We start from the raw sequence: 14,740 nt of genomic DNA, 5'->3' as shown, positions 1-14,740 counted from the left end.
GGCGAAATATCTGCCACAATCCCGCTCTTGTAGGAATGTAAGTAGTCAAGCTCAAGACCTACCATTAGAAGGTCTATCAGCTTCACGACTCAGGAAATCCTCAAAGTTCTTGTTCATCGCTTCCCAATGCGCAGGACCGGCCGTGGGAGCCAGTGCACGCTTTAGTTTCTTCCTTTTGTGCTGCTCATCCGCTGGATCGCTGCGCTTTCGACCGCCTCTGTTCTCCTTCGATTCATTCATTTTTCCATTCACCTCTGTCGTGTTACCATTGGCGCTGTTCCTAGGAGTTGACCCAGAGGTATCCGGAACTGTAATAGAGTCTTCGATGTGTTTCTGCAGGTCATGAGAAGTAAAATCAGGAGTTCCACTGAGACGCCGGCGAGCACCGAAACGTGGGTGCGTTTGCTTTGGGGCTCGAACGGAAGCGCCTTTTCCTGCCGTGGAATTAGAATCAGGTAATGACCCAGTTTGGGGCTGACCTAGGTTTGGCGAGACGGCTGCGCTGGGGTTTGCGATTGTAGGCTCATAGAGCAAAGGCCCGCCAGCTGGAGCCGTCGACGGGGGAAGCAACATGTCTCCCGTGGCTATCAAGGGGTGGTCCCAACGCGACGGTTGGGTACTGTGGGCATGGTGTTTAGAGGCTCCTGACTGTTGAGGGAATGAGGCAACGTGCTGTCGGAGCTTACGAGCCTCTTCCTCCCTACGCCGAGTCATCAATGCATTATGAGCTATTGGGTCCCGACGGGACAGCTCGAAGTCCTTCTTCATCTGTTCAGCCTCCTTACTCTCCTCTGGTGTCAGTTCTATACCATCCTCGATATGAAATGTCTCGGACGGCGTAATTGAGAGAATGCGGTTGCTAGAAATGGGGATCAGCAGAGGAAATCTAGGAGAAAGGGTAGACGTGTGCTTACGTTGTCTGGTCAGCTAGGAGATGGTCTAGAAGAGCGTCTTCATTCAGGAATTGACTCAAGTCCTCCTGTTTGACAGTCTTCGGTAGGAATAAATACTGACCGGCACCTTTGACAGCGTGGCGATTTGGATTCTTTTTATCGACCACTCGATTAGCAAGCTGCTCCTTGAACAAAGCTTGATTTTGGATTGCTTGCTCAAAGGTGCCGCCTACGGTGAGACGATAGACGTAGACCGGTTTCCGTTGTCCGATGCGGTACGCTCTGCCGATGGCTTGCCGTTCCCACATTGGGTTGAAATGGTCGTCTATTATTACCACTCGATTGGCACCAAACAGATTCAGCCCTGTTCCCCCAGCTCTTGTGGATATCAAACAGATGTTCATCTTGCCCTCATTGAACTCTTTGGTGATTGGCTGCCGCTTCTCTGGCAGCATCTTCCCGTCAATACGAGCGTACGGCTTGTTTGCCTCGGCAAGCCGGTCGCCAATGAAGTCAAGGGTTGAAATCCTATGAGAGAAGACTAGGACCTTGTCCTGGGCAGCTTCAGCGAATTCTAGGACACTCATCAGGACTTGCATCTTGTTGGACAGACACAGAGCGTCAACGGGTGTAGCCAACATCTCGAACACCCTTTCGCTCTCGCTTATAATCTGTCTCAGACCAATCCTGGAAACGGGCTCGTTCAATTGAACGGCATCTTCCTCGGAGCCAAGCGGCCCTTCCTCAGCATCGGATTGGCGTGCCTTCTTTTTTGCCACAGAAGGCTTCGTCTTGGATGAGTATTCATACTCAGCTCTGAGCGCGAGGAGACCCTCCCTAAAGCTTTTGGGGTGATTGCAAAGGAGTTGGAGAAGGCCGAGCCAGGACCAGAGAAGAGCCTGTTTGGGTTCACCCCCCTTGCTGGCACCAAGCATGGATCCTGTATAGATACGATAAAGGTCGTCCTGGAGCTTGGTGAGTGGGACCGTGATGACAAACTCCATCTTACCCTTCAACTCGGCATGCAGAACTGCGTTTCCCCTTCGATGGACCTTCGGCTCCAGCTCCAATTCCAAAGCTTTCAACCTCTTCCGAGACTCTCGGTACTGCGAATCGGAACTGTCTCGGTACAGTCCTGCGTAGATAGGCTCTTCGTAAGTTGCAAGAAACTCTGCGGGCTTTCCCAGGTAATCTGGCGCAATCCAGTCAATCATTGAATAGTATTCTCCGAGACGATTAGCCAATGGAGTCCCCGTGAGTGCGATCCGACTCGTAGTCTTGATCTGATTGATGGCTCGATTGATATCTGAAGCTCGATTCTTGAAATTGTGGGCTTCATCGGCTACGACGAGACTGGGGCCTTCTAGCAGAGCTTTCTTGATCCTCTGATGCTGGGATTCGTCAAGCGCAGGTGGTCTGTTTGCCCGCGATTTGTTCTGGATCAATTCTGTGAAAGTAGGATATCCAAGTATCAAGACACCACCTTCACTACTCCAGGCTAGGATTTCATTGAGGCGTATAGGGAGTCCGATTGCCGAGCTCACTTTCCGAAGCTTGCCAAGAGAATTGGACGATGATGGAGGCCATATCAAAAGCTCGTCCCACCAATTCTCTACCAATGTGACTGGGCATAGTATGAGGGTTCGGCTTTCGCGAAGCTCGAGTGGGATTTGTTGACGGATATCCTTGTTTTCAGAAATCGATGCTTCTGCGATGGTGACCAGCAGCGAGATGACCTGCATGGTCTTTCCAAGCCCCTGAGCATGAGCAAGCAGACATCCTTGTAGGTTTTGATGATCGCCAGTGATTTCCCGCCACATGAACTGTAAGCCCTCCTTTTGATGTGGTTTCAAGCGAGCTCCATTTCCAAAGGCAGGGTTAAGCCGGACAAATTCCTCATCCTCAAGTTTGCCGGGGTTGACGATGACTTCCAGTGGATCACCCGCCTGAGAGCTCATTTTGGAGAGTCTGGACTTCAGTTCCTCTCGCCGACGGCGCTCTTCGTCGCCACGCATTCTTTCTTGAGCGGCTTGTCGTTTGTCTAGGGTTTCTTGACTCTCTGTCACAAGGTACTTTCTCTTCCGAAACGGGCTCTCTTGTGGACTTTCGTCAGATTCTTCTCGAAGTACCCGGAGTCGCTTCTTTTTCGACTTGATACGATTGGGAAGAGCAGGAGCAATCTGGTAATGTTGCAAACATTCGAGCAAGAAGTCGTAGAAAAGCTCGTATCCGTCGTCCTCCAAAGTTGCAATGATATGGGGGGTCTGAAGACCTTCAGGTGTTATCTTCACAGGTATCGTCCAGCAAACACGCCATGTGGCAACCCGCATGATGCTGTCTGAGTCTTCCTTGTCCATGTTTTTTAGGCGTCGCTTGTGATTGCGAAGCTCTGTAAGGCCTGATACCACGTTTGCGCGAGAGACTTCCATGCTCGTTTGATTTAAGTAGCTAAACGCAGACTGTCGTTGGGATACTGATGCATGGGCCACCATCCATTTCAGTAGTCGCTTTCTGTCCTGCCTTTCCACCAACTCGGCAGCATTCATATTCCTGATTTTGTCAACATCGTCCAATGCTGGAAATCGATTAGGTGGATCAAGATTTCGATATCCCACGGAGTCGTTGGAGTCACTTTCTAGGCAAATGATTTCCGTGGTCTTGGTTGGAGATTTGGGCACCGTAGGAGGCATCCTAAATACAGGCTTCTTACTGCGACTGCGCTGGAATATCTCGCTGTCATTTTCGCTGCTGTACAGAGGCGGCGTCTGGATTGCATAAGAAGGCTCGTGCTTCGGAGCGGAGATTTCTGGTTCCACAGGATCTGATTGCTGAGTCAAGTCGATGACACTGGACGGAGAAGGTGCAGGCTGACTGAATTTCTCGGTTCGCTTAATTGGTGTCTTTGGCTTTGGCCCCTCGACGATCAAAGTGTCGGAGTCAATGCCATCTTCGACATCGGCCATCGTTAGGTCATCATCAACAACAACAGGCTGATAGATGTCTTCGTCGGCGTCGTCTTCGACGATGAAGTCCTCCAAGTCATCTTCTGAACTGTCTGGGGTTTCGGTATCAGCCGTAAGTATCTCTTCGCCATCTTTGAGTATCTCCCCAGGCCCTAGGCTCTTGGCGCGCCTGGGTTGTCTTGTTTCAGGCGGCAGTTTCTCGGGCGCTTTCTGCAATTGCAATGTGGCGATCTTCCATTTGTAGTCTTCACGGTCGAAGATAGAGTGTTGCATGGATTTGCATTGTTTGTTGATTTGACTGGACTTTGACCATTCCTCTTGAGCAATCTCCTTTCGAAGACCAGCGATACGAGCTTCAAGCTTCTCGAACTCACGGGTGAACGACTCAATCTGGTTTCGTGAATCTCGATTTCGTCTGGATTTCGCCCATAGACGCCATTGCTTGAATTTAAGCTTTGGCAGCCTCTTGAGAGTCCACTCGCAGACGATCTGCTCCACTGCAACATCGATCGCGCCTTGAATCTCCGCGCTTGTCAGCTTTACACTTTTTGACAGACCTAGTGGCCGTGCGATCTTCCCTCGTTCTTTCTCCATCTCACGCCATGTCTCAAGATCGTATTCTCCCTCAGAATTCGAATCACCGTACACAGGAAGAACCTCATCTTTCCCATCCATGAAGTTCCACTTCTCAAGGGCCTTCCACTCGGGATCTTCGCTCTCATCTCGGGCAAGAGCCGGGTCAGCAACGTTGAACACGTTGCCTGTCCTTCCATGGACCTCTGTTGCGTCGGGGACGACTTTGTCTATGGTCCACTTTGAACGATTCGCTCTTGATGCTATGACACCCTGGGAAGACGGGGAAAATACGGTGATGGACAGAGGGCAGTTTTTCTTGCTAATCATATCAGGGTAAGGGATAACTCCAACATGGCCACGTCCGTCTCGCTCCAGTGATACTCTTTGGCCCCTAAGAAGGTATTTCATACGGGCATTGACGTATAGGCGTTGGCCTTTAGCGACATCGTTGTTGGGAGCAATGTTGAAGTCATCAGGCTCATCTGGTGGTACTAATTGTGACGAGGTTCCCACCGCCTGATCTTTGCCCAAATCCTTGCCCAGAGCGACATCGCCGTAGACCAGATTGTCAATGGGCATCGATTCGAGTCCGAGATAAATCTGGTCTGCCTTTCTCTTAGCTTTCTTCCCGTATGACCGCTGCAATAGGTGTTCTGTATGTTCGACCTCTCGCAAATCTGGTACAGACGAGCCGAAGGTGTCATTCACCTTCTTCAGAATTGGCTTAACGGTTTGCCGATCTTCAGAGTCGAGATCGGCTTCGTGGACCAGGAAGGGTCTCATTCGCTTTTGTCCATTATCATTGATCAATACAGCTCCAGGCTCTGCCGCCGCCTCTACTGAGTCCAGTGCGGAACCTGACATCGACGTGGCCGCCTCCACAAGAACGGGAGGCTTCCGGGACTCCTGTAAAAGCTCGTCATCAAAGTTTGGACAGTCAGAGATTGATAAGACATTCGACTCGAAGGATGTATTTGCGTTTGTGTCTTTTCGAAGAGTCTCCGGGGAGCTGGGTGGTTCATCGAAAGTTGACGACTTCGCTGCAATGGTCTGTGTTGGTCCTGAGGCACTAGGCTGGGCTAGGACCAAACGCCGCCTTTTCTTTCCTGTGTCATCGATGAAGATAGTCTCGTCTTGAAGACCAAGTCGTTCAGCTTGCTCTGTGTTAGAAGCATTCTTCGCGTCGCTCAAAGGTTCCTCGTGAACCAAAGCTATCACGCCGGGATTGTTCCTGGTCTCTTGAGGCTTGACCTCATATAATTTTCCTTCAGTCATGTTGATTCCCAAGCCTTCTCCAACTTGCATATCTTCCAAGGAGCGGAATGTGATTGTATTCGGTCGATCAAGTCCTTGGAGCTCAGGCCCTTCCTTGAGGTCATCGCGAGGCTGTGCTGGAGGTTGACCAGGCCCAGAGTAATTCTGCACCTGCGCAGACGAAGCGGATGGGGAGGTCGTCAATGCCAGTGCCCTAGAGGCAGCTCGCGGCTCGAAGGATGATGGAGTTGCAAAATATGGAGATCCTATTCGTGAATCCAAGCCCACACTCGATAGCCTAGCAGAACGCCGAGCCTGCTGCTCCTGAAATTTCGGGGACATATATTGCAGCTCCTGGATGATATGCTTGATAGTGGCCCTGTGGCCCATTGACTTGATCCCTAACTCATCTCGTAGAGAAGAGGTATTGACCTCTGTGAGGAGGGCAAGCCCTGTAACATCGTTTTCGCGGAGGATTTCGGCGAGGATGCTGGCATCTGGCAGTGACGATCGCGCATCTTCTGTAAGCAGCCGGCTTTCAGGGTCGGTCAGGGCGAATATCACCTGATCGACTGTCCAATCCCGCGGGTCCTGGATTGACGAAGGCGGTCCTTCGATTGACGGTTGTATGAATGACATGCTTGCCCAGGTAGATAGATGGTAGGACTACCTGAGCCAGCGTACGATATTGCACATGCAAGGAAGCAGTGAGATTGTAGGTAGTAGTAGGAACGATGTCGTTCTCTTTCTAAGAATCATAGCGAGCAGGAGACGTCGTGATGAGACAGGAAAGGAGTGACGATGGATTTGTAGTGAATGTTTCGGACAAGGTGCCTTTCTGTTGGATCCCACGATTGATCCTCACTTTCACATCAGTCAGTAATGTTCCTGGTAGATGTTGTGCAGGTGTCTACCTTGTTTCGTTGGTCACTGCGTCTTCTTCACACCCATCTTTGGTGAAACCTCAATTGTACTTTGCAGCATTAGCTGATATTAAATACAATTTCTCGAGAATCGAAAGCTGCGACACTAGTAGGAGGGACCAATATATGGAGAGCGCAATGTTTTGGTTGCGACTGCAGGTTGCTTGCAAATGTGACGCGCCAAGTTTATCCCCGAGGTGCTCTTATACCCGAGCTTAGAAATTCACCTCACGTTATTCATCTTGGATTTGTATCACTATGTGAGAGCATTCGTTCTCAAAGATAAAGACTAGGCGCAGCTCAAGATGGCCGCATTAATCTATCCTGACTACCCTCCGAATCTGACATCAGAGCAATCGGACTACATTGTCTCCAATATCAAGGACTGGTCAATTCTCAGTGGCTTGGCTGTGCGGCCCTCTTCATCTTTTGTGTCGGAAAAGATAGATCCTTCACGATCTCTCGCAGTAACCGCACCTGTCACTCTGTTTCCTAGCCTCTTTCCTAGAGAGTGCTTTGAGGAAGCTCGGGCAATCCAGACTGCATATAATGAGCTATATGCGTGTATTGCGAATGATGAAGAATGGCTAGGAGAAGTCGTGAAGGAGTATGCGTGCATTTCTACCTCGTCAATACCTACGAAAATTTCCGTTGCTCTGACCATGCTCAGAACATATATGTTTCAATTGGCAGGGAAGGGGGTTTCGTCTAATCAGCTGCTACCTTGTTTCTCGGAAATCTACACAAATTTATCTGGGGAGTATATGGATTTTACTGTTTCCTAATTGTGTGTTTGCAGATTAGCCGAAGTAGATGATTTCATCTCAAATCTATGGAATGTCCATCAAGCAGTGAAGAAGGAGGGCTATGTGCAGGTACTTCAGATTTATTCACTACCTCTTCGAGGTGCACATGTACTGAGTCAGCGCAAAGGACCTCTCTCTGGGTATCTTTCGTTCAGATTACATGGTTCACAAGGATCCATCAAACCAAGAGGCCAAGACCGAGATCAAGCAAGTCGAGTTCAACACAATTGCGTCTTCTTTCGGAGGTCTCTCCGCTAAAGTCTCGGCTCTTCACAAGTACGTTCTTATGTATCTGCTGCCATCTGCGATCCTGATGATTACATTAGGCACCTCCTTTCCATCTCCGCCTACCCACCCACTATTCCACCACTCATATCTGATTCCTCGCTCCCTCCCAACCCATCCATCGCATCACTATCCCGCGGCATCGCCACTGCCCATAAAGCATATGGCCGCCCCAAAACCAGCTCTCAGTTGCCCCTTTGCACCCTCTTCATCGTTCAAGATCTCGAAAACAACGCATTTGACCAACACGCTTTGGCTACCAATCTTCTTACAGACCATAGTGTCCTCACCTTCCGCCTTCCTTTCTCTACCGTACTCGCCCATACAAGTATACCATCCGACTCGCCATCTCAACCTCTAATCTACACACCACCACACTCCCCAAGTACCCCTTACGAAGTAACGACCCTGTACTTCCGCGCCGGCTACTCGCCCGCCGAATACACCTCCCCAAACTCATGGAATGCACGCCTCCATCTCGAGCGATCAGCAGCCATCAAATGCCCCTCCATTCTGACACACTTGGCGGGGTCAAAAAAAATCCAACAAATCCTGGCCACACCATCCTCGCCTCACTTATCCCGCTTCTTGTCATCTACGGCATCCGCGGCATACATAGACCGCATACAGGCCACCTTCGCTGCCATCTACCCTCTTGATGATACGGCAGAAGGTAAACACGCGATCGAAATCGCTACTGATCCCGAGAGGATTAGAGGTTACGTTCTGAAACCGCAGAGAGAGGGCGGCGGTAACAACATTTACGGATTGAAGATACCGCCCTTCATCAAATCGTTGGGTGATGACAGCAAGAAATACCGAGGCCATATCCTTATGGAATTGATTGAGCCGCCTGCGCTACGGAACGGGGTCTTCAGGAATGGGGAGGTCACGATGGGTGAGGTGATTGGAGAGCTAGGAGTGTATGGAGTTTGCCTTTGGAGACATGGCCGCGATGAGAAGGGAGAGCGAGAGATACTGGAGAACTGGGAGGCAGGACACCTGTTGAGGACGAAAGGCCGGGAAAGCGAGGAGGGCGGTGTAGCAGCTGGATTTGGTGCAGTTGATAGCGTTTGCTTGATAGACGTATGATCGCAATGGCGTTCTCCTCTCATCACCAAATGAACGTGGCTAAACCTAAAATGACCCGAGCATGATGCATACAAATACTCTATGCTCCACCAGGTGTCGACAGATTTCTCCACCCCGAGGTTTACCCGGCTACAACGTCGAACTAAGGCGGAGTTGCTACGGGTCATGACTTCTATGTACGAAGTCCGGGCCCGTATCGCTGAAATGCCTTGGCGATGTCGTCAACTAGTAGAAACAGGTGGTAGACGTATTAAATCTGATTTATGGTGATATTCAGAAGGAATATATATGGTAGATTCTCAGTTTTCTCCAAATGCGTGCAGTAGCCGGGTAAACCTCGGGGTGGAGAAATCTGTCGACACCTGGTGCTCTTGCAGCTAGACACGCAAATTCACACCATATCTCTCTCGGGATAGCCATTTAAGAAGGCCAGGCCAGGCCATAATGCATGCCGTCCTCTCCATAAAAAAACAGTCGTTCATCGTCAAAATTTTGAGGATCTGTAGATTGTACCCTTGCGACTGCATCGAAATCCGATATCTAGCCGTGCTGGCTTGGTACGCATGTTTTGCCGTAAGCTACGGTCATCTTTACAGAAACCTTGCGCCAAAATTCTTTGAAAGTCAAGAATATAGGTGGAATTTGGTCCGTCTATACCCCTCCTCGAACAATGGCCTCGCAAAAACTCAAGCTCTCCGCAAAAGCCCATCTCCCGTTCAAAAGTAAGAACAAGGAAAAGCGGCAGTCCCTCCATATTAACAGAAAGAGAGCCACTGATAGCATCAAACGAGATGAGCGGTTCCGCCGACGACGAGAAGAGGACAAAAATCCCACTTTACGAGAACAGAGGCTGAAGGAAAACGTGCCATTGACATTGGAGAGGAAAAGAGTGTGGGATGATGTGGATAGTGATGTTGGTGACGGGCTAGGAGTTTCTGTAAATATCGAGAGATTGAAGAGGAGAAAGGTCGAGGAGGAGCAGGCTGCTTTGGAAGAGGGGGAAGAAGAAGAAGGAGAAGAAAGGTCCGAAGGCGAAGATGAAGAGAGGGATAGCATGATCGAGTCCGCCAGCGAAGACGAGGCAATAGAAATTGTGAAACATGCGAAGGCTCCGAAGAGAAGGACGCCTACAGAGCGTGCAACATCTCCCGTTCAATCCATGAGAAGCACGAACCTCGACTTCACACCTGAAGCTCTCGCAGCCAAATTTCCTACCCTGTTCTCCACCGACGCCCCTCCTGTCCCGAAGGTTTTGATCACGACATCTCTCAACTCGACTCTTCACAAAGAAGCCGACCACCTCACGTCTCTCTTCCCCCACTCAGTCTACATTCCCCGATCCTCACACCGGTACAGCCATAAGTTCTCGGTCAGAGAAATCTGTTCCTTCGCTACAAAGTACGTTTTACATCTCGTAACGTTTCCTTCCTATCTTGTACCGCAGTCCGAGTTCTGAGACATGTTTCGAGATTTGCGTAAATACCTACCTTGTCTTACGACTCCTTATCCGTTTCAAAGAAGCAGCACTGACTTGCAGAACGTGAAGCCGCAAATATACGGCTGTTATCGTACTCAAGGAAGATTTGAAAAGGCCGACGGGCTTAACAGTCGTACATTTACCCCACGGGCCTACCTTCCATTTTACCATATCGAACTGGATTGAAGGGAAGCGTCTGCCCGGCCACGGAAATGCTACAGATCACACGCCCGAGCTCATACTCAACGGTTTTTCTACGCCTTTAGGGTTACTGGTGGCGCATTTGATGAGAACATTGTTCCCAGCTCAGCCTGAGCTGCAAGGGAGGCAGGTGGTCACGCTACATAACCAGCGTGATTACATCTTCGTGCGCAGGCATCGCTACGTTTTCAGGGACAAGCGAAAGACGGAGAAAAGTGTCGTGGACGCAGACGGAAAGGAAGTGAAAGGCGCGGAGGAAATTAGGGCCGGATTGCAAGAGCTTGGGCCAAGGTTTACGCTCAAGTTGAGGCGAGTTGACAAGGGAATACAGAGGGCTAGCGGGCAGGAGTGGGAGTGGCAGGGTGGAATGGAGAAGCAAAGGACCAAGTTTCAGCTATGATGTGTGCATATCAGAGATACCCAATCAATCAATCCCGCATTCATGCAAGCTTGCAATCCCAGGCCCACAAGAGTAGAAAGTACAATGTTTCGTTTCTCCTGGGCGATGAACAATACCGATCCCAGGGGTATAAATACAATTGTCCCCAAAGCACCCCGATGGACACACGCCAACGATGAGTGCATAGAGCTGATAATGTTTTCCAGCGCCAATAATCTTTACACCCCATCACACACTCCCCACCCTGAACACCACCTACTCGCCCTCAATCTGTCCCTCAGCCCTCGGATCCCTACGGTCCAGGATTTCAAAATTCCCTAAATCTTGCCATCAGCACGTCCCACCTCGTGGCGCAAAGCCGGAAGGAAAAAACGCTCACTCTGCACGATATTCAACGCGCTGGAGGCGATCCCATCCTTGTTTTGGAACTTGTTCATGCTGCAGTCGCCTTCGACGTATACGAGGGAGCTGTGCGGAAGCAAAAGGTCAGCAGACGAGTCGCGCCATTCGTCCCCAAAGACTGCATTCGACATGCCATCAATGAAAGCATCGTCCCCATTCAATCGCAGTCCCCAACGCTCCCAAATCCACCTCCCAGCCCCGCCCTCCCTACCACACCCACGCACGAAGAGAAGAAAAGAAGGGTAAAGAAAATCCCCACCCACCCCTTCCCCAACGCCATCAAGAGGTCCCTCGCCCCGCCCTCGGGCAAGAACGACGCGACCTTCCACCAACTCGTCTGCCTGTTATCTTTGGGCCCGTGGTTCGTCGCCAGCGCGTACCTGATCATGTCCTGCCCCCTGCTCGTCGCGACGATTTCCGGGGCGTCGGCGAGACGGCCGACGATGATCATGCGGGCGAGGCGGGAGGCGGGGGAGGTCGAGAAAGGGCGGCGGGCGGTTTGGAGGCGGAGGAGGGTGGAGGAGGAGGTGGGGCGGAGGGAGGTCAGGAATGACATCTTGGGTTGTGAGTTATGGTAGGTTCGGATGGCGCTGGGTTGGTTGGGAGTCGAGTTGTTTGGAAGTTTGGGCGGGGCGATATGCTGGATGTAAATTTGACGTGGTGGAATCAGCTTGGGAAAGTCGCGACAGATTAAAGGAGGCTAGCGGCAAGTCAGGCGTCGGCCAATCAGCTTCCAGTATTTCAGTCTACTGAAATATAGTCATATCGCAGCATTTCTGAGGATCAACATCCGCGGTCGAAGAGATATATTTCACAATTGATGCATGATTAAATGTGCTATATGCTATATGCTGAAATCATCGCTATTCCAGATGCAATGTCGCTGACTGACCAGACTCCGCAGCCTCCCAGAGACGCCAGAATCCAAAATAGAGATCATGGGAATGGTAGGTAGATGCGACCAAATCCACAACGCCCATCGCTTCCATGTTCGAGCCCGAACAGCTCTCAGTGATGTGTGTAGTGTAGATGTATAAGCTCCCAGTGCCTTTATGCATGGTCCATCCGCCTGAACGGTCACCACACGAAATCCACACTAAGCACGATCCGTGCTTGCAATTGAGTCACTATGATGATTACCACTGTTGTGGAGATCTGTTCGAGTTTGCTTCCCAGCGACGATTGGGCGCTGACAGGTGGGCATCAACAAGGAACTTTGTAAGCCATGAATGCGGGAACTTTGTGGAAGGACCCTTCTCGTCCATAGAATCTTTTGAGGCGCTTAGAGCGTCGCCGGCTCTGGGCCCGTTTTCGTTGATCGTCGAGAGTCGGCCAAAGCCCCTCTGTTGTTCGACTGGGGATAAAGTCGCAGTTGATGCGGTGGTAGAATCTCCTTTGCTGTGTCTGATGGTGTTAGTATCAGGAAGACCAAAGGGGCCGTGTTCAAACTCACAAAGAAAGCATAGACATCCGGAACAATCGGTCCTTGAAGAAGCTTCGTGTTCTACTGCCAAAAGAGCTGGTATGGCTGCTTGTCGGCAGGATTGTACGGCGAGCAGGTTGGCGGTGTAGACCAGGAAACACTCGTCCAAATCCAAGCTTGAGGAGCCATTTGCGGTACAGAGTCTGTGCGTCTTGACCCAATCCGAAGAACAGAAACACTCCATATCCAAGAGCAATTTGAATCCAGCGGTCGTAGTACACCTCACCACCAGTAGGTATCAGCATGATGTCCTGCCATTGTGGACTATGAATCAAGTCCCAGCTGTATGGGAGCAGAGGAGGCTCGGCCGAGTTGACGAAGAGGACATAAAATTGAAGCGGGATAAAGGTGACTATGAGTGCCATTGACAGGAGAAACAGGCGTAGGAACCGATTCTTTGTCAAATTGGAATTCGACGATACGAGGATTTCTGAGAAGTCTTTGCGGTATCTGCGCATTCGGACGATGACCAGGACTGGTAAAGTTTAGCTCAACAAGCACCCTACGGGACGGAGTATACACATACCACTGTAGTAAGCATCTACAAGACAGATAATCGGAGGCCAGATGAACACTAAGACTAGCTTGGGCCAACTGTTGTCGAAGGAAGACGTACATCCAGATATTGCGTAGATGTAGTATCTGTTTGGCTGGACGATGTAGTGAATGAGCATGACGTATATGGATCCTCCATAGCAGAACAGGCAATTGGTAATGGTCTGTCTACGGCGTTGTTCCTTGCTTAGGGATAGAACTGTCTTCTCAGGATCCAGGGCCTTTGCTAGATTGCGCATGATGCACGCCATGGAGCCAACGACACCAAAATTGACAGCCATCTGGAGTTTGATCTCGATGTCGCAGAGAATCTGACCATGCCACCAATGCTGTATGTCGTCTGTTGGCCAGATGAGCGGATTGATGAAGTTCATGAGGTTGGAGATGATGACCCAAAACACCAGGCTTGATGCTGCTAGATTGCGATTTCTGATGTGCCAGACAAATGGAGGAACATCGATGATGAGCGCTATCAATGCCAATATAGGGACTGCGACCGCATTAGGCGTGACTGGAAAGGTTGATTCGTCCATCGTAAGTGATGTGCGAAGACGATACTGGAGTGAGGTCTGCAGTAAAGTAGTTTTGTTGATGGGATAGAGTAGGTTGCGTTGATGTTAAGAAAGAAGTGAGGCCTGCCCGAGTGGTGAGCCAGACCAGCTGCGCTTCCTTGGCCAGCAAGAAGCAGATGGCGAGGAGTCTTACGCTGCTCTAGCTAATGCGTAAGATGTACTGAGTCGAGGCGGAGGCAAGAGAGCTTGTCTGAATGGCTCGCTTTAAGGCAAAGTAGATATAGAATTGTCTGCTTGGGAGGTAGCTGTCCGGAAAAAAATATGTTTGACGATGTAACGAAATGATGTAAGATGTAGAAAGGTCAAGACCGGGGTACAAGGCAGATGTATTTGCAATGCGGACCTATGAGTTTTCGAGGAGATACAAGTAGAGCCTCGTAAGGAAGCAAGTTCACTGCGTCAATAGAATAACGTTGGATGCCAATAGCCGTGCCGGTTTTTTTTCTCGCAAATGTAAAAAACTCAAAAGGAAAGTTGTGGTTACTACTGAAATGCCAATAGCTTATTGACAGAGAACTGAAGAAATGAGATGTGAAGCAGACCTTGGTGGTTGTCTCGAAGCAATCGTGGTCTGTTGTTCCCTTTTTGGGTGTCAATAGGCAAGACATTGACATGAACGCCAAAAAAAAAGGCCGACGAAAGCAGAGAGACGGCGGGAGTTCTTCTCCTCTTTTTCCGTTACTACGAGGAGGAAGCAGCAAAGTCATCGCACGAGGCCCGATTTTGCCCGGCAAAAAGTCTTATGCAAGCGACATGAAGATTCTTGGTGGATGAGCCCGGGCTGCCTCGGATACGCTTCAAGCTTTTAGCTGCAGCGAACGAAACGACAACCCTTGGCTGATGGTAGGAACAAGGCAT

General features: G+C 50.2%; 5 protein-coding genes across 5 annotated transcripts; 2 read left to right on the top strand and 3 right to left on the bottom strand.

Moving 5' to 3' along the window:
* Positions 1 to 51: 51 nt before the first annotated feature.
* Positions 52 to 6,325, bottom strand: HO133_000471 (uncharacterized protein; the record flags this gene model as incomplete). Its single annotated transcript, XM_037291410.1, has 2 exons — positions 52 to 859; positions 915 to 6,325. The coding sequence occupies 2 exons, from the start codon at positions 6,323 to 6,325 to the stop codon at positions 52 to 54; spliced, it is 6,219 nt and encodes a 2,072-aa protein (XP_037152845.1).
* A 589-nt stretch (positions 6,326 to 6,914) lies between these two features.
* Positions 6,915 to 8,792, top strand: HO133_000470 (uncharacterized protein; the record flags this gene model as incomplete). The annotated part of the gene is made up of 4 exons (XM_037291409.1): positions 6,915 to 7,216; positions 7,409 to 7,484; positions 7,543 to 7,691; positions 7,742 to 8,792. 4 exons carry the CDS (start codon positions 6,915 to 6,917, stop codon positions 8,790 to 8,792), a joined length of 1,578 nt encoding a protein of 525 aa, XP_037152844.1.
* A 670-nt stretch (positions 8,793 to 9,462) lies between these two features.
* On the top strand, positions 9,463 to 10,870 carry HO133_000469 (uncharacterized protein; the record flags this gene model as incomplete). The annotated part of the gene is made up of 2 exons (XM_037291408.1): positions 9,463 to 10,190; positions 10,339 to 10,870. 2 exons carry the CDS (start codon positions 9,463 to 9,465, stop codon positions 10,868 to 10,870), a joined length of 1,260 nt encoding a protein of 419 aa, XP_037152843.1.
* Positions 10,871 to 11,125: 255 nt separating this feature from the next.
* Positions 11,126 to 11,723, bottom strand: HO133_000468 (uncharacterized protein; the record flags this gene model as incomplete). The annotated part of the gene is made up of 3 exons (XM_037291407.1): positions 11,126 to 11,187; positions 11,250 to 11,338; positions 11,536 to 11,723. 3 exons carry the CDS (start codon positions 11,721 to 11,723, stop codon positions 11,126 to 11,128), a joined length of 339 nt encoding a protein of 112 aa, XP_037152842.1.
* A 685-nt stretch (positions 11,724 to 12,408) lies between these two features.
* HO133_000467 (uncharacterized protein) lies at positions 12,409 to 13,843 on the bottom strand (the record flags this gene model as incomplete). The annotated part of the gene is made up of 4 exons (XM_037291406.1): positions 12,409 to 12,676; positions 12,726 to 13,230; positions 13,282 to 13,296; positions 13,372 to 13,843. The coding sequence occupies 4 exons, from the start codon at positions 13,841 to 13,843 to the stop codon at positions 12,409 to 12,411; spliced, it is 1,260 nt and encodes a 419-aa protein (XP_037152841.1).
* Positions 13,844 to 14,740: the final 897 nt, after the last annotated feature.

The sequence above is a fragment of the Letharia lupina genome, assembly GCF_014066315.1.
Source record: "Letharia lupina isolate WasteWater1 chromosome Unknown contig_10, whole genome shotgun sequence".
Lineage (NCBI taxonomy): Eukaryota > Fungi > Ascomycota > Lecanoromycetes > Lecanorales > Parmeliaceae > Letharia > Letharia lupina.
The sequence above is the reverse complement of the archived record's forward strand: the minus strand, read 5'-3'. Positions and strand labels throughout refer to the sequence as shown.